Source organism: Pogonomyrmex barbatus, unplaced genomic scaffold (assembly GCF_055798465.1).
Source record: "Pogonomyrmex barbatus isolate J1 unplaced genomic scaffold, ASM5579846v1 scaffold3, whole genome shotgun sequence".
Taxonomy (NCBI): domain Eukaryota; kingdom Metazoa; phylum Arthropoda; class Insecta; order Hymenoptera; family Formicidae; genus Pogonomyrmex; species Pogonomyrmex barbatus.
The window spans coordinates 19017597-19040790 of record NW_028297127.1 but is presented as its reverse complement, the minus strand read 5'-3'; the positions used below and the strand labels follow the sequence as shown (position 1 = coordinate 19040790).

Genomic DNA, 23194 nt, shown 5'->3' with positions numbered 1-23194 from the left:
GCACGCAGGTACCGACATATACACGACCGTTGGATACGACGAAGCGAGTAACCGCTTAATGAGCACGAGGACGATTGGGCCGCAACGAGCGCAAGGGACGAAAAGGGATATTGATCAAGGAACAGTGTCGCATGCGTAATTGCGTCGTTATAAGAAGATGAAGTGTGGAAAAGGTGGAAGATCATATACAAGTACTGTCGGTTAGAGAAGTTTAAAATTTTAAATAAAACTAGAAATAATACAGCAATAGAAAAATAAACACCTATTATATATATATATATATATTGCTAATTACAAGAGAGAATTGTCAAATGTCATAACTTTTATGAGTAATAACATGGATAAATTTATATGTATATGAAGTGAGAATGACATAAAAAAGTAATCGTAAAATGAGATAGATGTATCGAATAAGGCTATTCCCGCCAACACTACTATTATATTACGTTTCTATCAGCGCTGCCGACAGTCGGTGCTAGAAAATAGCAAAGATAAGAGACTTTACGCTAGCAATGATAAAACTTTACGTACGAGATACCGGCGACAACGACAGACGATGCTGTTAAATAAAACGCATCAGAATAATGTGCAAATCTTCAAATCGATTACGAATATATACCGTTAATTTTTATCTTTCGGAAAATGTTAAATAATCTGATATTCCGTTACCTGATACCTCGTTAGTGGAAGATGCCAATAAAGTACGTCTACGCCTCGTCTGGAAACCGCTACGATTACGTCTTCTCGCGATGAACGATTATTACAACGAGTTTTGACTCGATAGACAAACTGGCCCGATAAATAATGTACGACTGATAAGTTAATGACAGGCTAATGTCATCGAGCACTCCGAAGAGTCCTTCATTTAATTATACGACGATCTTCCATCGTGGAGAACCGTGGACTGTAAAAATGAATAAAACGCTCGCATATTTATGCGTGTCTTCTTCTCCGCGAATCTGGTCAAACAGGTAATGCCGCTACTCGAAATCGGCTCCTAGGCTTTGTATACGTTGATACATCACAACGCATCTTAACGTACGTGGAATATCCGTATGTCGTCGCGTTGCGATTAGGTGTGTTTTAATGAAAGATTTAAGAATGTCATCTCTAAGTATGTCCATTACGCATCCAAGAATTCGCACAGTTTATCACTCCGATGTGCAATTAAAACGCACCGGGAGTGCAGCGGGATGCTGCACGCTTCATCAAATCTGCCGCGATTTAATTTCAACTCTCATTTTGCATTTTTCCGTTATTGTATAGTACAAGTAAACTGGAGTCTAATTTGATCGTCTATTTTCTCTTTCCTAGCAAGGCGGAAGCGGAATATCGATTTATACATATATATATATATATATATGTATATATCCTAGTCTTTATATCATACTATCCTAGATCTCTCGCAAATAAGATAGGAAATACTCGTATTTCGATGTTGCGATAGTCAAAACTGCAATTCTTCGGGGAAGAATATGAGAATACGAGGCTCGCGGTTATTCTCCTAGAATGGGGAAGTACGCATCCCGCAACATGACAATTTAAAAAGGAATATACGTTATTATACTATAGGACGCCCTCTCGTCGTAAGATAGCGATACCCTAGGCAAGAGTATCCAGTAACAGCGTCGTACTTGTAAGATTGAAAATACATACGGACCGTGTAATTTACGTCAAATGTAATTATCGCTACACCCGCGATGAGTCAACGTCCCACTAGTTTAATCGCGCGTATTTATCTCTCGGCATCTGGGAAACGCCATTAAAGAAATAAAACTGGACGCGGATCGGCCGCCTGGAGAGGATCGGTAGCCACTCGGCGCGCGATGCGGCCGTTTATGTTTCATAACTTTAAGCTAAATATCGCACGGACCGTTAGATCGGTAGGATGTTTTTCCGATGGTAGGCGGGCATAAGGATAGTTAGCAGAGTGCGCGCGAGTTTCAGAAGGGTTAACCGCAGCTTGGCCGATCGTAATGTCGTCGCGGCCGAGCGTCGCGGTATCTGCATCGTCTGACCGCGGCGACCGAGGGAAATTTGAGTCTAGGTCGGGGCTGGCTGGCTTCCCCGGCGGGTTCTCACACAGTGAGCTTCGGGTTCACTGGCTGCACCGGCTGAGCGAGCAGCCGCTAATTGTCGACGATGCGCTCGGCTTTATGCCGCGCGTAACCGCGAGCCAGCGAGCGAATAAACATTTCACCTCGATGAGGGCAGCGCAAATGAGATCCGTCCGGTTCCCGGGAAATCAGATCCGCGCTCTCGCGAGCCGCGGAAGAAATCCCGGTAATGTTCGCCCGAGTGTAGAAGATAATTAGCGCGTGGTGGCGCCCTTTCATTATACCCTACGCTCTCTCTCTCCCCCGTGGGAAATATCAGTATCACGAGAATGTGAATGACCGGAAGTTATCGGGGAGAGAGGTTACAACGAGTGTTACAACGAGCCTCATTAATTGTCTGACTCATCAGTTTCAGATTTTCATCATCAGATCGATTTAATTTCCACATTGCGTAACACTGTTTATGTCAACAAGTTTATTCATTCATCTTAAAATGATGATTTTTTTTTTTAGCAATTTGTACATTCCTTTTTTTTAAATATTTGGATCTATGTATTCGCATATATATATATATATATATATATATATATATATATATATATATTGTATATACACACACACACGTGATATATTTATGCGCGAATGATAATTCTGTTTTTTATGTACACGTTGTTTATCTGTTGTTTATTATACGATATTTCGTCATCTATATACGATCTTTCTTCAAACTACAATGTATAACGTATAATAATAAGAATACCACACAGAAATTTGTGTTATATAGTAAATGGAGCGCTACTTTATTTCTCAACACAAACCGCAACAAATGTTTACCTTTCGAATCGATCGCGGGGTACTAAAGAAGACAACTGCTTTTTCCGAATGACTACTTGGAAACATTTATCGGTACTCTTATATCAGCGGTAAGTAGAACATCAGTCCGTATATCTTGCTTCTCGTAACATGACAGCGCGTAGTACAACTAATCGAATGAGTTGGCGCTCCGCTTACACGAGGCAAAAGTAAATACGACGTTTCTCTGTTCGATGATTTGCATACGGGTAGACACGTTTGCATACGCGATGATTAGGATGTCAAGAAGCGAACAAACCTAAACACGCGAGCAAGCGGATCGATTGCCCCCGGGCTGTGTGTGTAGGTAAAGATTTATTTAAACGATCTCTCAATGGATCCCGTAATGATATTTTTTTTTTTTTTTTTTTTTTCATAACAACGTTCCGCGGTACGGGGCATCGGCATTGATTTGCGTTGTTGAGCCCGCAATTAAACGTGTTTCATACACTGAATATATCCACTTCCGCGAATGATTGGATTGCCTCGCGGTCGATGACAGCAGCGTAAACACGATGTTCTTGCGTTGCGGCGGATAGCTCATAAAGACGAGCGCGCGATCGATGATGTACGATGCCGAGGAAGAACATTCAGATACGGCTGGGCGCTGGAGGAAGGACTGTTTTTCCACCGTCCTTTCCCGGACGTCGAGCTTACGTCGATTCAAAGTCGGTAAAACATACCGCGCTTCTTATTCCCGCTTGGCGGCATGAAATTTGTGCGTCATTCTAACAATACCCGCTCCAGTCACGGTTCTCACAGTATCGATAAAGTTCGATAAAGTTCAACGGTTGCGTCAATCGTGAAGCGCAGTCATCCGTCCAATTAATTATCGCTTACCAGAGCGTAGAGAGAGAGTCGCACAAGTGTTGAATGTTCAAAATTAATTAAACGTAAAATCTTATCGAGATAAGTTTTATAAAATTTTTCTTCAAAATTTTAAAGGTAATTTCGATATCGTCTTACGGCATGAGTCACATGAGATAAAAAAAATCTTTTCTTTTTAGAAGCAAAAAGAGTGTTAAAGTATCGGGCAGGCACGCACATTTATGTCATGATGTATGTCGTCGTGAAAATTATTCCGACACGGCTGGCTCGTTCGAAAGATTGTTTCAGGCCATAGTTAAGCCGCGATCAGCAAGGTGCTCCAGTTTTGAAGGTTTAACCGCAGATTCTCTCGTGGAGGGTTGCTCTAGTCCGTACTTTGCGTTTCTTCTCTGTCGCCATGCAAACTGGCAGCGAAAAATTCGAGTTTCGGTCGACTGACTTTCGATTCTTACAGCCCAGTTCTCGTAGACCGATCTTCTTGACCATCGTTTAACGACGACTTTAAAGAAACGGCGCTAAAACTCGTGCGTACATGCGTGCACGCAACTAACAAGCCGGGACGTCCCAACGCTTTACGCAGATTGTACCTACGCGATGAATGACGACGTAAACGATTTTCTCAAGTTCACAAGTGCGCCACCCTTCCAAACCGCTCGCGAATAAGTACCGTAGGATGGGGTAAGATTGCACCAGCGGGGAGTAATTTCTCTCGCATTCCGCAAGAAAATTTTAGGATCGTTTAATGCTTAAGAAAGTAAACCACAAACTTCAGTTTCGCGCAATCAAGTGAGCAGCCAAGTAGTTGACTTTTTTTTCAGGCTGGTTGTAAAATCTTTCTTTACTCTAACTCTTACCAGGTTAACATTCAAACCTTCTCTACTTTAAAACTCGCTTATTTTCATGTTTACGTTTTCCTCAAACGAAATAATATACGAGAGTTATCTTAATTACCTTTTTTCTTTCATTAGTACCAATGATATATAAATAAACAATCTGATATAAATTAAATTCAAGTTTCCAACGTCATAACCTGATGACATTTGAAATTTAACACATAGACTTCGGCCGTAAGTTCTACTCTGAACCGCGTGATAGCTCAGAGTTAACGAAACTGTTCGGCAAAGAGGAGGCGAGGTTCGCTACTCGATTAAGCCGGACGGGCGGATATTTAAACGTGACTCGCCTTGACTACTACGGGTGCAACGCAATTACGCGCGTGATGTAGCGAGACTTACGACCGATCTGCAGTTTTCCTCGCGCCTTCGCCCGGAGCTACGACGGTGACCGCGAAGGCAGAAGCGCAGCGCAACGCAGGCCGCCGGAATAAAAATGTTTCCTGCCTGTCGGTGGGTAACGGAATTGAAAGACGATGGTGGCGATGCGACGTAGCGGGGAATCGAGCCGGAGATCCCCTCGCGGGCATCTCGTGCTCGGTTCATTTCACTTCCCAACGACGTAATTCTCCCGACGGAGAGCGGCAAAACGCGCCGTTCCCGCGGCCGCTCCGCAAGGCAGCTCCGCAAAAGAAAAAGCGATTATAAAACGCGCCCCCGCGAGAAATTGCAATTTGATAATTATTGGATGATCGGCGAATAATGAATACGGGAGGGAAAACTCGACACGCAAGGAGAACGACTCCATCCGGAAGCGAAGGATGAAACGAACGGTACTCTGGCAAAATCCTGGAAACCTCGTTGCGTAATTTAATGCAGACTTTGCTGGTTTCGCGCGCGATAAACATTTACTTATGATAAAGGATTATCGCGCGGTAATTGACGTAAGATAACCTTCTGTATCTAATATAAATTAATCGAAATTGTATTGATTTCGATCAATAATAAATTCTGTTTCAATACATGAGATTCATTTACGCGTGTAGGCAATGCACTTGTATCGCGATATCCCGTGGCACGATGGTGTGATTTTTTTTCATCTAGGTGTAATAATACAAAAAATTGTTTAAGTTTATTTGTTTTTTTATAATCTTCTAAAAATCGATATATATATATATATATATATATATATATATATATACCCGCTTTATATTTTTAAGACCAGAGGGGAATCGTCGTCTTTATTTCGCGATACCATTATTGCACGTGAAGCGAACTGTGCGCGAGAATGATTGATGTGTTAGGTTCGTCCACGGAACAAATATGTGCAATTTATAAATGTTCGCAAATATCCGCTCGCAGAATCTAAGGTTTTGTTTCTTCTATTACGTGCACATGTTACACCGTTGAACCGTTCGCGAGTTTACAACAGTAATTCTAACTGCATTTGATAGCGTACGGATTATTATTCCTGGAATTCAGCGTATTAATCGAGACTACCATTAAAAGGATTCCATAAAATTCTCGAAGCATCTTAATTGTGTTTATCGGGAGCGCCACGGGCGATTTACGCCTCGTTGCTCCCATATTCGCATAAAGTGAATTATGTTCCCTCCTCTATCATATCATTCGATACATATCGTTATGTTCCGGTATACCGTTATACTTACGTTAATAATATTTTTTTGCATTCCCAAAAGTTGCGTTCTTATTGATTTTAATTTAACGTTCGTATGCCCCAGACATGCCCATAAGCCAAATATGTATATGTGACAGCAAATAGGACGTGCGCATCGCTTTTAATTATACATTCAGGAGTATCTCTGATATTCGGAGTACCGGTTAGAGAGCTGGTGGGGGAAAAGGAGTTCCTGAAAACGGCCAGACTTGCGTTAGCCGGCGTTTCGAAAAACGTCCGACGGCAATTTAATTGCCGCGCACATCGGCGTGTCGTTCGAGGCGATCGCGCCTCGACTTTACGATGCGTGTAACGTGTGTAACGCGTACGGCAATCTCCGCGATGGGCGCGGGCGCCAAACCGCACCGCCCACACGTCACGTCGCGTCGCGTCGAGCCGCGTCGAGTCGCGTCGAAGGTATAGTCTATCGTGCCCTCCGCATCCGCGGATCCCGCTCCACGGCGTCACGTGATTAACGGCCATCATCATCATCATCATCGATGTAGCGATCCGCGCTGGTCGACTTCATCCCACGCCCAACACCTTCCGTTCCATTTACCGACGCGGCGGCGAGCGAGCCGAACGAATAATAATTACGTTATGCGTTCGTGAATGCCTCCCGCGGGACATCGGCGAAATTATCGATCGCCTCGATTAATGCGCTCGGTGGCGATAATCAATACCGTACGATCGCGTCCGACGCGAACGCGGACACGGGGACGAGATCGAGACGAATGAGAGGATGCGATTCTTTCTCGATCTTTCGAACGAACAGGTGGGCGACGTGAGACTGCGGTATAATGCCGCGCGAACGATGTACGCAACGACGAGCGATAGGATTATTAATTGTTTCTGTAATGCGATGCGCAAACATCGTCAATGAGAGACCGCTGGTGTCGACTGACTTGAAATGATGCCGGTGCGGGAGAACGAATCGCTTTGGTAGCCTTTTATACCGTAAAACTCGTTAGGGTTGTTAGATGACTTGCCTCGATAAATAAAAAACACATTAATCGGAATATTAACTTTTGCCATACTGTTAGCTCTCAAGTACGCGACGAGCGTTTTGTGCGCACGCGAGAAGTAAGTCACTCGCTGATCTAATTCTGTCGGCTTAATGGCGCGAATTCATCATTGCGTGCGTTGCACAGATGAGGTCTTCTCATCTTCAATATCCCATTTAGGCCTTTGCGCTCGAGAGACGAGTTCACGTCACACGGATAATTCATTCGAGTGCTTTTGCACGAACATCGGAACATTTAAGCAGCTGCTTAGACGTCGCATAAAGCAATAAGTCTCGTAAATCAAATGAGATGACAGTCCTTTAAACGGCAACACTCAGCGAGATATATAGGCAACCGGAATCGGATAATTTCCCCGGATTGTGAAAGACGCCGTGGCGATGTCGGGGAACGAAAAAGCGACAGGTCGGCGCGAGTACCGCGATTGGAATCGTCGCCTAACGATAATCGACTCCCTCTTAAGCGGCGACGATAAATTAATTATTGTAATTATATATGCCATTATCCCATTATCCTCGTTGACAGCCGATATAATCGCGATGGCTCGAATTCCGTTGCGCGGGATAAGATGAATTTCCCCTTTAATATCTCCGCAAGATATTTATAATCATCTTACGTGCGCAACATTCTCCCTGGGACTGCTATCAACGCATCATCCTTGTCATCGTCTAACATATTGCAGAAGAAGACGAATCGGCGACGCAAACCGTTATGCCGTGATAATTATCGTTTAATCGCTCCAATGATGCAAACGTGTGCATTTCCATTTCTTCTTAATTCGCTCTTTTGCCTTAATGCGAAAATAATGGGTTTACATTACGATCGACGTTAAATAAGTCTCTCGTGGATACACCGTACTGATTGCATACGTAACGTTTTGTAACAAAACTGAATTTCAAATTAAATATTGCAATATTATATACTTATTTCTTCGGGATGATAAATTTGAGCTTATTGAATACGTTCAAATTATTAATAATTTAATAATAAGACAACACTTGATAATGACTTCGAAGAAATATACGGTATTCATGGAATAATTTTATTATTTTCGTTCCGTTATTTCGATTTTCCAGAAAATTCAAGTTTCGCCAAAATATCGCGACACGTATTATTTAAGCTCCTGTAAGCGCGATGCGTCCCGCTCTGATGCGAGCAATTTCTTCAGTGCCTTCAGTACCTAAGCATGCTGGAAGCATTCCACTTTTTTTTAAACGACTGCTTAACCATCGAGATGAAACGACAACTGTCCGCCTCGTAACCTGAGTAATACGCGCTTAAAATTTTCAACGATAACGTCTCTCGGAAAACCACGGTCAGCCGATTCCCGCGACCCTGGGAAAATCGCAAAAGAGGAGAACGAGCGTGCTGTACTGATAACGACTATTCAACCGACAGTGATTATTATTAACATGATGAAAGTACAGATAATTTCTTCTGCCTTGAAAATATAGTATAGCGATATAGTCGACATAGAAAGGTCTAAGTACAAAAGACCCGGCGACATGACATGTACCACTAGCAAACTCTCGTTGCTCAGTATGCACCGAGCGTTCCGCTTAACTCTTAACTCCTTAATCTTCTAGATGGGAACATCTCAAAATGAAAGCACGATCAGATAAGCAGGCGCGGTCAAATCATGAAAAAGATCAGATTATGTTAGATTATGTTAGATTAGTTCCATGTTTCAGATCTCACGTAGCTTCGCCAAAAATAGTCGTAGAGTATACAGAATGTAAAAAGCAGAATGAGAGAAAAGTTATTAGCTTATCAAGTATGAGAGATTAATCTATAACTGTTATTTAATAAAATAGAAAAATTTATATTTTACATTCTGCGAAAATAAAATGTAAAACTGTACTTTTTTGTAAAAAACTAAAATATAATTCAAATAAATCAGATAAAGAGAGAAAAACAAGGAAAAATAGAAAATTATACAAATTATCGTGAATTCAAATAATTAGCCGGTCCAGAAAAAGAGATGATAAAGATTGATACGGATGGTTGGCTCTGGTACCCGGGGTCACCGAGCGCGTGCGAATAGTACGAAGTTCTCGACGATTATACCGAAAAGGTCTGTAAACCGGCAAGTAAGTGCAGAGGCAAGAAACTCATTTGAGGTTCACCTGGAAATGGCAAGGGCGCATTATAGAAGCAACAGCAGCAACGAGGAAAGATGAGTCATATCCTAGATTGTGGCACAAACCGCGAAGAAAGACGAGAACGTGGAAACGAGAAGATCGCGGCGTTGCTCATCATTTTCGCTCTTATTTTACCAATTACGTGTAATACGTCGCAATTCATGTTATTTCGGCTCACATGTATATAACTACATTCATATATATATATATATATATATATAAATCTAATTGTGAGATTTGTTCTTTTGTTTTCCTTTTCCATCGCGATATCTTTTCGGCCATCTTGTCGCTTGACGCTTCGCGGGAACTTCCGTTATTATTATAACAAAGTGCTTTTCTCCGTGTAACGGCCTCCATAATCGTCCTTGGTCGTCTCGCTGGAGTATATATAAAAACTATAACTCAAAAGAGCTATAAACTCTCAAGTCATATTTCAGGAGCAATTCTGTTCTAATACGATACACTCTAAATTTAAAATGAGATCAGATTTACGTATCTACATATTTCGAGAGGTCTTGCAACGCGACCTTTACGCAACGCGTTATGTAATTCTCGAGTCAACAGTTATCATTTTATCATAAATTATATATTGTTACAGATACATGTCCGTCTGGATGCTGACGGCGATCACTCTGAGGTGTCAGGTAAATATATCTTGTTTGCGTTAATAACGTGTTAATAACATGGTAAAGGATACGAGATCTCATTAGACATAATTTTATTTTCACAGGCGACCAATCACGAAAGCGCGGAGGTGGAGGGGAATTCCGAAGATTCTGTTATAGACGATACGACCGAGGATTATTGGGCGGGCAGCGGATCAGGACCCGATGAGGATGAGTCCTCTTCTCACAACGAAACCAGAGAAGCGTTAACTCACGAGGCCAGCGACCACGATGCTGTAAGTCACGCATCGCCAATTTGTTTCGCGTTGCGCACTTAGTTATTGAAATTCATGATAGACATTGCACAAGAAGTTTCTCCCCGATCTATTATTTCTTTGTTCCGTTATCTTTACGAAAATATTTATTTATTTTTCCCGTATTGCTTAGCAAAACTAGAATACAAAGTAAATTGATAATTATCAATTACGTTAGTTACGAATATTAGTTACATTTTACAACGTTAAGACGTGTACGATTTTATTACACAATTTTAAGATGACATTAATATTACTTGTCGATTGGGATGAAAAATGCACATCAGAGTCATATTTTTTACACTTTTTTTTGTACGATTAAATTATCAAAAACGAAAGCTGGAAAGCTCAGTAAGCAATAAAAATCTCTCCTCGTTCTATAGATTTTTGATAATACATATCGTGATGACATGACAACAGAGAGGAAAGTGAGAGAAATAAAAAGGAGAAAGATAAGCGCATGTCTGTTGTACGGTCGTATTCGTCCAGTTAATTGACAAACGGTTTCCTCGAAAATGAATTAAAAAAAAAAAAGAGTTAACGAGAGAGGAATGGGAAAAAGGAAATGAAAAAATGGCACTTGCCCACCTGTTCAGTTTTGCGTGATTTCTCGTTAACGAATGCTCGCGCGCAAGGCCGTATGACATAGAATCTAGATGCAGGTGTTCTGCATCCGCTATGATATTCAAGAGAGCAAAAAGAGAAAATAGCGACAGTTAACCGCAAGCAAAGACGACGCCTCGATCGCCTCGGCGTGTCCTCGATATCGAGGCGAAGCAGGAAAATTTTATCACTCCATAGATGCGCGCGGTCGACCGTTTTGCTTTCTTCGTGTGACTCTCGTCTTCGCTGCGATCGATATCAGTAAAATCGCGAGAGATCGGTTTGCAACAAAAATCAATTATTGCTCAGGCCCCGTTTACCTTATCCCCGTAATCTTCTCCCTTTCCCGTGGCACGTTGAAGATATACCGCCTCCGGCCCTTTGTAAACGAAGGGCAGAAGGTTGCCGTTGGTGCATCAGTACGGAAAGCATCGGGGGAGAAGCGGAATAAAAGCCATTCCTTTGATTAATCGCTCTTTATCGATGATCTTCGGATTGCCTTTAAACTAGTTTTCGAGCGCGAATCGATTTCGATCGCAAAAAAATGTGAACCAGTTTCCAGTAGAATAGAGAGAAAGGGTATCGCGACCACGTCCGTGCGCGACCTTCGTTATATCGCAAATTGCAAGCGGATAGATCGCTTCTTGCGCCGCGTGATTCTCCGCGGGGAAAGGCCTCATTACTCGAGAGTACTAGAAGCGGTTTATTTAGCCTAGTGAGCATTCCGTTGCGAAACGGGAGACAAGATCAATTTCATTTATGCTGCGCGCTGCCGTGTTTCCATCCGTTCCAATTGGAGAAGCGAAGACTAATCGCGAGGAAATGCACTTTATGCTTTAAGGCTGTCTCAACGACTTTAAATCGTCCCGAGAGAATAATAAGACACAGACTATCTATGAAAATCATTAATCAATGATCGTATGAATTGACAATGATTGATTTGATATGAAATGTGATAAAGCTTTTATTTAAATTTTCCGTATTTTTTAACATAAGTGAAAAAAAGATTAAAAATAATATTCGACGACACTATAATGTAAAATTAATATTAATAAAGAACTATTAATTTTTGTTTAATACATTTTACTGATGAAATTTTTGCTGTAATTTTACGCTTTAAAAAATTGTCGACCTAAGTAACGCTTTAATTAAATTTTAAGAGAAGATTCTAAAGAGGATAAATGTATTTATTTAAATCATTCGAAATGATTTTATTTCGACTAATGACTTTCGACATTCTAACCGCATGACCGTTAATCACTGCATGAATGTGCATATCTCGATGCGACTTGATCAAATAAAGTTCTCGAAAGAAATTAACATTCACTCGAGAAAAAAATCTGAAGAAATCTCCCGTCTGGTCGCGTCATCTCCCAGTGTAGAAAAAAAGCGAGCAAATCTAAACAGTTACTTGATAGTTCTTCTGCGAAAAAAGAGTGAGTTTATATCACGGATGTCGACGCCATTAAAGAAAATGTTCTTATTATGCGCAAGCTACAGGATTCAATGTCAAATTGCGTTCATCGCCGGATGTTAATGCGTACAAATATTATCTCGAATTGCTTCCAGCGAATGTTAATTTTACGAAACAGTTATCGGAAATAGATTTGTGTTAAATTGAAAGTAATAAGTTCCTGGAAGAGGAGCCCACAAAACGGAAGACGTTCTCGTGCGAAGAGCTCCGACGGAATCGAATCGGCGGCGCATTCGACATTTCGTGCTATTGCATTTCCTACCTACCCTAGCCCAGTACAGTTAATACCGAGGCAACCGTAGTTAAGCATGGCAGGAGTCGAAGGTAATCGGCACTTATCGTCCGTAATGCATTCCGATGAGATACCGCGGGAGATTCAAAGACCGCCGGTCATTTTCCGCGGAACGTAGATCAGAACGCCAGAGCTCGGAACGTCGGGGCTTCTCTCGCCAGAGGAACGATCTTCTAACTACTCTACTGGCCCATAAACGCTGTACGCCACTTGGCTCGGTCGGGGTCCGCTCCGTTTCCCGGCAGCATCGTACTCGAGTTCCTGAAATTCCTCGAAGGTGGAATCCGTGAAGAGAGGCAATTTCCCTGCTGATCCGCTGCGCGCGTGTGGTTTGCGGGGTGGCAACCTGTCGCATCGAACCGCTGTGATCACGAGCGGAACGTCATCAGTGAGCAGTGCGAACGACGAAAGAAAAAACAAGGGTGAAAGGGGGAGGAGCGGTGAAGAGTTGAAGAATCGGAAGGAACGCGAGGAGGCGGCGGCCGGAACGGAATTCCGGCGGTTTCTTCGTCACGGCATATGAAGGCTGTTCGCGAATTTTTTCCCTTCGTCGCTTCGCGTTCGCCACTAACCACGTGCCCGTCCTCCTCTTTTGTCCTCCTCTCTCTCTCTCTCTCAGCGATCGATTTACTCGAGTATGTGCCTACCTGCGCTCGCTGACAAGCGGCTCGAAGTACAATATCTTCCCTTTGACCACTCCGCCCCCGTCATCTTGTTCGCTCTTCTTGCGCCTCTTCTTGCGCGCGGCACCCGTACGCGGATAGAAAAGGCCTCGGATACCCACGCTACGACGGGGGAATGAGCTCGTAAAGCGTTAGTCACGCGCTACTCGTGCTGTTCGTTTTTCAGACTTCCTCGTCGGGTTCTCTTCACCGTCTCTCTTTTCGTCTCTCTCTGGACTCGCCGTCGACGCCACGCCGACGCCGCCGTGCCTCCCTCTTCCGCGTATTTCTCTTCACCGCCGGTCTGGTCTCGACCCCCGGCGCTTTTTCTCGCCCTTTCTCACCGCTCAAGCGGTAGCGATCCGTGCAGGCTGGGGGTTAAACCGGATCGTTAACGTAGGAGAGGTCAGGGCTCCCGCTCAACGGGATGGTTTTGCATAGCCGGATCGCGCGAGGCTGTGTACGCGAGGATATTTCGACGGAATCCCGCTTCCAATCGCAATGCGCGGGCTAACGGCTTTGAACCTGCAAATCACTACTTGCGACTCGTTAGCGGATTCCTCGTGTTCATTTTCCGAGCTCCCATATGAATATTATCAGTAACACCGGAAATTTGGCGCAAGTGGTTGGCTATTAGCGTGAGTGATCATGCATCTGAATGTGCCTGCGTGAATGATCAAATCTGAATATGTCTGAACCATTTTTCTGATAATATAACCGAAGCGAAATATGCTCATGCGTGAGATCTAATGTATACTATCAATTATCAATATTTTTATAAAAATCTTGTATAAGATAATTTTATCAAATATTTTCTTGAATTAAACAAATGACATATTTAATGTAGGATTTATTAACATTACTCATTGCCCGTGATTAATTATTAATTTTTGATAACTAAAGATTTATTTAATTATAAAAAAGTATTAGATCTATGTATTAAATCATCACGATATAAAAGATCGTGTGAATTATCTATATTGTATTAATAAAAGATGCTTTTTCAAAAGGTCGTGTACGTCGGTGATGGTGCTGCTTACGTACCGGTTCCTTCGTTGAAGAACCGACCGTTAAACCCAAACCTCCAAGCTCTTCAAACTCTTCAAGGCTTGCAGAGCCTCGCTGGAGGTACAGGTGTAATCGGCGACGAAGATTGGAGAAGACATCCGGAAACATGGGACCGCGAACATCGAAGATACAGACCGAACACAACGAGAGTGCAACGTGAGTACGCGAAAGTAACTCTCTTTATCACCTTTTTGCCGCATTTTCGCGGATTTATTATATAGACAGACTTGATAATAATATCAAAATAAACGGTCTCTCTCGTAAATGCCCGTAATTAACAGTCTTAGCGGTCTATTTGCACATTTTCAATAAGGCAAATTAAATATAAATGAGTACACTACATATAAGGCAATTACTCTTCAGCTCGTACAATCTTCCGAGCTAATAGAAATTTCCTGCTTTGTAAGTAGCTGTAATGCCGGCTCGCATCAAGACGTTATTTCAACGGAAATACGCTACGAAAGGGTATTGATTATGTCGATCTAGAACCAACAGAGAATCTCTATTTGGCCGATAATGGATCATCGACTCGATTTACCTTGGAGAGTACTACATTATTCGCGTTCGTGCGATAAAGTGTATAAAGTAGGGCATACTTCATGGAGAAACGTATTTGGAGCAAGAGGACGTTCAAATGATAGAACTAGCGCTACATCGGACGTAAATCCGCTATTTCCCGTCCGAATAAAAGCGCCGACAAAAAGCGTCTACAGTATCGGTCTGGTGGGTCAGTGTGCTTGGAGGAAAGACCTTTACTGTCGCTTTACCATGTCGAGCCGTTATTTTTCTATCCATTGCTCGTCCATAGAGAGAGAGAGAGAGAGAGAGAGAGAGAGAGAGAGAGAGAGAGAGAGAGAGAGAGAGAGAGAGCGAAGTTCGCGGATGCCGGCGCTTTATGGGACAAAGTACTTCCCTCCGGTGTCTCGGTCGATCGACTTGAAAGAATCGTAATATCGCTCTCCGCGACATATCCGTCCATCTTGGTCCCCAGCCTTAGCGCGCTCGGGAATTCAGAGTGCGATGGCGAGTGGCTACCGTTAGAGAGGAGGCAATTAAAACGGTGTCGGAAAGTCGTACGACGGTCTTGACATCAAGAGTACGAGAGGCAGAGGTACGCCACCACGCTCGCAGCGTGCACCTCCGCGCGAGGCAATCGTCATCTCCAATCGTCGTCGTCGTCATCATCCCGGGCGATCATCATTATCCGCGATCTGGATAATGCCGCGATTGCCTCGCGTGGAAACTCGAGCACACGAGTCCGTGCAGAGAGTCCTGACGCGTATATATGTGTTATGGCGCCGGTAATCGACGACAGCTCGTTTCATCGTGGCATCGGTTTTTCTGCGAGGAAATTGCGACGCCGCGTCGCAATGAAAATGATGCTTATGAACCCGGCCGTTACGTTATTCTTTCCTCTTCGTGCCGACGCGTACGATGACGTGAAGTTATGTCGTCGAGTCCGCGGGAATTCTTTGAATGATTTCATATTATCTCGAATATATACGTGTAACATACAGAAAGATCTTTCGTGTCGTCGATTATTATTACTGTATTATTTCCTTTTTATAGCGATTGATTTTGAACCATTTAACCTTGCGTCGTGTTAAAAATTGAATCGCATCAGAAATTACAAATTTACACGATCGCAGTTTTATGATTCAGCAACGAAGTTATTATAGGTATCTCTAAATTAACTTTCCAGTGAATACCGCACGTACAAGCGCCTCTAGCGATAGACGAAGGCTTAATCAATGATGTCTCGTTAAAATTCTAATCGGCTAATGCTTCAATTTTAATCTCGTCTAGCGGGTGCGCGAGTAATTAATGCCAGTAGAACGAGACATTAATAAGCGCCGACGTAGTGTCCCGTTATAGAAGAATAATAGACAATGTCCTACGAAAACAAAATTAATTTCCTACGCGTGCGTATAATTTCCTATAGTGCCTATGTGTTACGCGCTCATCCACCATGATGTGATTTTTTTTTTCTGGAACCTCCAAGTTTATTGTGAATGCTCGAATACTGACCGTCCATATGGCGAGTAATCAACATAGCAGGCATCACCGCCTGCTATTCCCAGAGAAGATTACACCGTGTTTCGTAGTGATGTAAATAAATAATATTTACGGGATGCAATCGCATGCCGCTATCGAGCTAATCCCTTCGCGAATCCCTTTAATTACATTTTACGGAAAATTACGATCATGTAGTGGAAAGCGCAATTGTGCTTTAACGACGCGTCGTTCTCCTCGCTCATTCAACCAGAACGGCACGTCTATTAAACCACTTTTTACATTTTTATCATCCGCAATTAATCGTTTCGTGTTTCTTAACTAAATTGTTATACGCCAATTTGCTTCGCCAATACCTATTATTCACCTATTATTCAGGATAAAGATACGATCATCTATTATTCATCATTTCGATTCAGAATCCAAATTAGAATCATAAAATTATAATTACAAAATTCTATTATATAAGCTTGTACACAGGACATTACAAGATTGCTTTTCTTTTTATCGCAAGATAATGATTTTATTAGTATAGCGTATCGAAAGGATTGAGTTGTAAGCGATCCACATAAATCTATTACGCTCCATTACGCTGTAATATATCATTTTACGCGCATGTTTCGTTAAAAAGAATTAACAACGTACAATCAAGCGGATATCATTTTTAAAAGATCAATATGTCCAAGCTCTTCAAGACGACGGGACGATCGATGATCGCATTGCTACGGTAAATTTCCTAAAACATTTGGATGAGCCTGCCATTGACAATGACGAATGTTACGAAGCCGACATATGAAGCTCGCTGGTTCAATGAAGTCGTAAAGTCGAGCCGCTCGTTCTCTGCGGGAACTTGAGGCCACCCGTGGTATCGTCAATTACGCGAAGGAGAATCCATCAGATTTAATGTATCCTCCTCCAGCATCGCTCGATTCTCTTGCGTCCTCAAGATCCAAAGTCCATCCTGCCAACTCTTTCTCTTTTACTTCTCCCACACGATCTACGCTTCCCGCCACGCATACAGAAATCTTTCTCTTGGAACGATTCCCTCCAAATTGGAGGATCTAGATCAGCGGATAAAAGCGTCAAAAATCAAATCTCGATCATTTGTACGTTGAAAGCAATATCGGAGTTTTAAAGGAATCTCTCCTCTTCGATGGTATCCCTCGCGCCTCTCCGTGGCACGTCTCTCGGCACGTTCGGGCAAATATCGGCGTTGCTCAACTCTTCCCATTGTCTGCCCACTGACAGAGTTTTGCCGGACGATGAACACAAAGCACGTATCCGCAATTCTAATAAGCGCGTGCGTATTCGTACGTACGTACGCCGCTCGAAAATGCGCTCGGCACACTCGTGACGGCGCGGTGCGTAGGACGAGGGTGAAAAGAAGCGATTGTATCATCGGTATGTGCCTCTGATGTAATCTATCTTCCCATCTTTATCTTTTATTATTTTTTTTCATGACTCTGCGACAACACATTGATCTTCCTCTCGCGTCTTCTCCATTTACTTATTCAAATCTAAATTGACGTATTAATTTTTAATTAATAGTAAATATTGTGTATATTGATAAACCAGCAGTAAATTCAAAATTTATTATAAAAATTCTGCATTGTTTCTAGAGAGATAAAATTTAATTTATTTTGACGAAGAAATGGATGGTGCTAATTCGATTTGATGGTCTTGCAATTTTATCGTGACAAATAACAATATTACCAATTAAATATATACCGTCAGTCGAAGAGATTCAAGTGTCACGCGAGGATATCGTGCGTCCTACGATGACGATGTACGTGGGACGGAGCGTGGGGTCACGAAACGAAAAGGTTGTATCATCGGCGGACACCTCGAGTGTAACTATCTTCATCCTCCATCAATCTCCATTCCGCTTTGCGGTTACGTTGCTACAGTGGAAACGGCTTCTTACCACGAAGAGCGCCTATACGGGATCCCCAACTTACTTTCACTCGTCATCGACGACCGGTTTTCCACTCGCTCCTATCCGCGAATCTGCGATTTTCCGTGCCCGATTTCTACACGCGAGTGACGACAGGCTCTCCCAGCCACGAACGTACATCGCCCACGCGATGACCGATCGATATTCCGATCCTTTGACGGAACTTGACGCGTCATTCAAAGTGACGGAATTACCGGACCTGCCGGATTTGGTAACGCTATTCCGAATACCTTTTTGCTGTTTGAGAATGACTTTTTTACAAAAGATAATCACCGATTGTGTCTTCTTTCATGATGATTGACATCGATCGTAACCCGCAACATACGAAATATTAAAGATTCCACCTAGATCTTCTTGAATCTTCTTTCGCAAATACGAGAAAATACAGACGGAGCTTATCGCGCTAATCAATCAACATAATTATGCATATAATAAAATGTAATGTCAAATATTAAATAAGAATTTGTACAATTTTTTAGATGAAGACATTGCTCAAATATTAATTACGCCTTATATTTTAGATATCGAAGCGGAATGTCAAGACGACTACATGAAAATCAGAATCGGATTCAATGGTTCCTTCACTGGCCTTTTGTATTCAGCAGGTAAAACTAATTACACAATATATAATATTTTTATTATAGTGCAATTTACATACGAGCTTATTTTCTTTCAACGATAAATGTTATTATATCTTTGCGATGTTAATCACGCAGTAGTAATCAAATAACAATGTGTTAAACAATGATTATTTCTGGCACAAGATTTATGTAAATATTGTGAGATGAACTATGGCGAATGGCGTGGCGTCGAAAAAAAAGTAATGGTGCCAGAAGTTCTGCGCGTTCTGCTTCCATCGCGGTCAGGAGATTCGACATAATACCTGCACCTAAAATATGTTGCTGCATAACTGGCTGCATCGCTGGCATCCGCAATTACCTCGGCAGACAGTGAGACGAGTATACGTCCGCGCTAACGAGGTAATGGCGGAAATTATCGTAAAGCGATCGGCGGCCGTCCACGTCGGCCGCGCCAGAATTTTTCTTTCGCCGTCGTAAGTCCATCTGTCCGTTCTAGTAAGATACTTCCGTTATTTCGAAAGAAGCGGCCGTGCCTCCTGGCAATGAGCGCGATGCCCCGGCAAAAACCGCATCATCGTGACGTGATTTCTTCACAAATCATTTGCCGAGGAAAGGGGACCTCTTCTTGAACTTTACATCTGTTCAATGTCGATTCGATTAATTCGCGTTTCTTCTAACGATATCGATAACGAGCCCGTTAATCAATATTTATAATAACGTGCGGGGCGCCTCCGCGCGAATAGCGGATATGCGGTAGCCTCGTAAAAACATCGGTGCTCCTCTGATTGAATCTAGCGGGACGACTAAAAAAAAGTCAGATTACCCTAATCCTCGACTTCCTAACATCGGCGCTAACGACCGTACTCGGCGTTTCCTCACTTAAGCCTCTGGCTCCGCCGCTCCATTTGCTCGCGATGAAAACGCACCAACCACGTCCGCCTATTCTTCGCGCGGCTAGATTTCACGCGGTCGAAAACGCCGCGAGGCGATAGACGAGATATCGATGATGTTCGACGTCGGTGTGACCGTATCATAGGCGGCTGCGTTCCCGGACGATCAAGAATAATCGCTTTTAATTGCAGGCTACTCGTACGATCCCGATTGCATGTACGTTAATGGGACGGGCCGCGACTACTATGAGTTCTACATTCAGCTGAATCGTTGCGGCACCCTCGGCGAGAACACTCATCATCAGGACAGCAGGAAGAATCCGACGGTACGTAAAATAGACGAGCGCGAGCGCGTCGCGCGGAATGACGGATAGTTACTTTTGCGCGCACCGGCGCCGGTCGACAAGGAATAATAATGATTAACGGCACGGGGGAAAAATGAGAGAGAGAGAGAGAGCGCAGCTCTCGGCGGCTTATTTTTAATCTTGATAATTAGAGAAGATTAGATGTCACATCGCGAGGAACGGGAGTTGCACCGTGCGCGCGCGGGAATATAGACCTCGCTATTATGATGCGCTGTGAATTCACGTGAGAAATAAGGCGCAATGACATCGCTCAGAGAGCTGTACGATCGTGTGCATCTTGTTTTTCTTTTCGCAGAAAAATCTCATGTGGAACACGGTCACGGTGCAGTATAATCCATTGATCGAGGAGGAATTCGACGAGCATTTCAAGGTGACTTGCGAGTACGGCTACGACTTTTGGAAGACGGTGACATTTCCCTTTCTCGATGTCGAGTAAGTATCGATGCTTTAATGCTCTTCGAAATAAAATGCCTAATGTAAATGTAATGAACGAATATATAGAAAAATTAACATTTCCGAGATGAACTTGAGGCGTAGAAACGTGGTGACGGATGGTCATATCGATCAAAAAGGCTCGAAATCGTTTTCCATAATGCACGCGAGGAGCATCGACGTGATCTATCGTCTCGAGACCTCCGATTACGCGAACTCGATGGAACGTTTCGCGCGAGGCGTTTACGTAATATCTACGATAATGTCTAACATCTGTGCTATCCTGCTGGCGCGAAGTAGGCCGTACTGCTCGCGAGAGATAACGGATACGCATTCTTCCTGCCTCTTACGCACCCACCTTCTTCCAGGGTCGCCACGGGAAATCCCGTAGTCTTCACCCTCCAGCCTCCGGAGTGCTACATGGAGATCAGATACGGTTACGGGACCACTGGAACTAGAGTGGCTGGACCAGTTCGCGTCGGCGATCCCCTGACTCTCATTATCTACATGCGCAGCAAATATGGTGAGCCTCATACGCTCTACGGCTTAACTGCAGCTTCGCCACGTAAACTGTCGGAACGCATAATGGACTCGACCTAGCTTGCTTGAAACGAGTTTGTTTGAGACAGGCAAAGGACAATATGAGATGTAAAAAATTAATAGCGTCGAATAATCGATTGGTCGCTCAGTAATTCGTTAATGTTTCGTTTTATATACAAATTAAATTATTTTTGTATTTTGTATAGATTTACACACACACACACACACACACACACACACACACACACACACACACACACACACATTTTTTAATTGTCTAATTTTATTAGTTTCTTAAAAGTGTTTTTAAAAATTTAACATTTTTACAGCAAATTTAATATTTTTGTTTATATATAAAATGTTAATAAAGTTGATATTACAATTATATATTCAGAAATGAGTCCAAGACAAACAGTTCGTAATATTGAAACAAGCCGTTCTTGCAAATCATTCACAGCACGCATTTTCGTGTATCTCTTTTCTTCCCGACGCCCAGCTTAATCATACGACGTCTGATTCCGCCAAGGTATCATTCGACAGCGATAACGGTATAAGATGAACGGCAGACTTTGTCAGTCGGCTAGTTCGAGCTCGGTAATTTGCGAAAGATGCGGAAACGTTGGCGAGGAGATATGAAAATGTGTGTGCTTCGATGTAACGACAGATGTCTGTGCTTTAACGAGTCAGGCTTCTGTATTTACGTCTACATCACTTATGTCACGCGAATCTATGTCAGAAGGTAGACGATGTTATATCTTATCTTCTTCTCGCCGCCTTTGACTAATTGGTTTCGTTACTGATGATATATTTCATGGGACCTAATCGTTTCTATAATTATAATAAATCTTTAAGAACGGTTCTCTGAATCTTAAATATTCATTACGCACTTAAAATCTCTTTTTAAATTTGTTCAAATTAACATTAGTGTATGAGTAGCTAAATTTTGTATCCTAACTCACTACATATTATTTATTATATATCAAATCCTATGATGATAATAAAAATCTCAATACTTACATCAATTTTGTTTGTAGATGGTTTTGATATCGTTGTAAACGATTGCTACGCGCATAATGGCGGAAACAAAAGGATTCAGCTAATTGATCAATATGGATGTCCGGTGGACGATAAATTGATCAGCCGGTTTCGAGGTTCCTGGTCAGAGTCTGGTTTGTTCGAGACGCAAGTATTTGCCTATATGAAGACCTTCAGGTTCACGGGATCACCGGCTCTGTATATCGAATGCGATGTTCGCATGTGCCACGGAAGATGTCCGGTAATCAAATATTTTTCACGAAATACACGATACTAATTGTTTTTTCATTTCTATTTAAGTAATTCAATCAAAATTTAAATATTTAATCTAGTTAAACGTATATTCAAATTCGATTAAATAGTCTAAAATTATTTTTCAAGCAATATTTCAGCTAACAATGTCATTTTATTATTATAAAAAAGTAATATATATATATAAGATTCGTTATATATTTAACTTTTGTTGTAAATTTAACTTATCGGAATAATATTACGTATTTCTTAACTTTAGCAATAAAACTGATAATTCTGAAAAAACTATATATATGACAAAAATTGCATGCTTAAAGATATGAAATGTTTCAATTTCACGCATATTTCTAACTTGAATGTTTTATTGCTTTAGAGCCAACCTTGCCACTGGAGAAATGCAAAAAATGTGGTAAAGCGATCGGTGCCGGAAATCGGTGAACCATCGACACCGGCAACTAGTTTGTCGGAGAACGTGAATCTCTTCCAATCTCTTCGAGTTCTTCAGGAAGGTGAGGCGGACACGGAACTGTTCCAGAATTCTACAACCTTCTCTCGCAGCGGTAAAGCTATACAATATATAACATTTAAATATAACATTTATCTATTAGAACAATTGCTTATCAAGTCGTGCATTTATCATTTAATTTCGAGTTTAACTCTACTTTTTTAACATGGTTTCTATTTCAACAAAAAACTTGTAGAT

General features: G+C 42.3%; 1 protein-coding gene across 1 annotated transcript in view; it reads left to right on the top strand.

Annotated features, from left to right (window-relative positions):
• Window positions 1–23194, top strand: part of LOC105423922 (uncharacterized) — a 61201-nt gene that overhangs the window by 35803 nt on the left and 2204 nt on the right. The window contains exons 2-10 of the mRNA XM_011633929.2: window positions 10010–10055; window positions 10142–10312; window positions 14372–14585; window positions 18918–19001; window positions 20060–20193; window positions 20528–20664; window positions 21033–21187; window positions 22239–22480; window positions 22865–23051. Of these exons, the coding sequence (XP_011632231.1) occupies window positions 10010–10055; window positions 10142–10312; window positions 14372–14585; window positions 18918–19001; window positions 20060–20193; window positions 20528–20664; window positions 21033–21187; window positions 22239–22480; window positions 22865–23051 (1370 nt within the window). The remainder of the gene's footprint in view (window positions 1–10009; window positions 10056–10141; window positions 10313–14371; window positions 14586–18917; window positions 19002–20059; window positions 20194–20527; window positions 20665–21032; window positions 21188–22238; window positions 22481–22864; window positions 23052–23194) is intronic.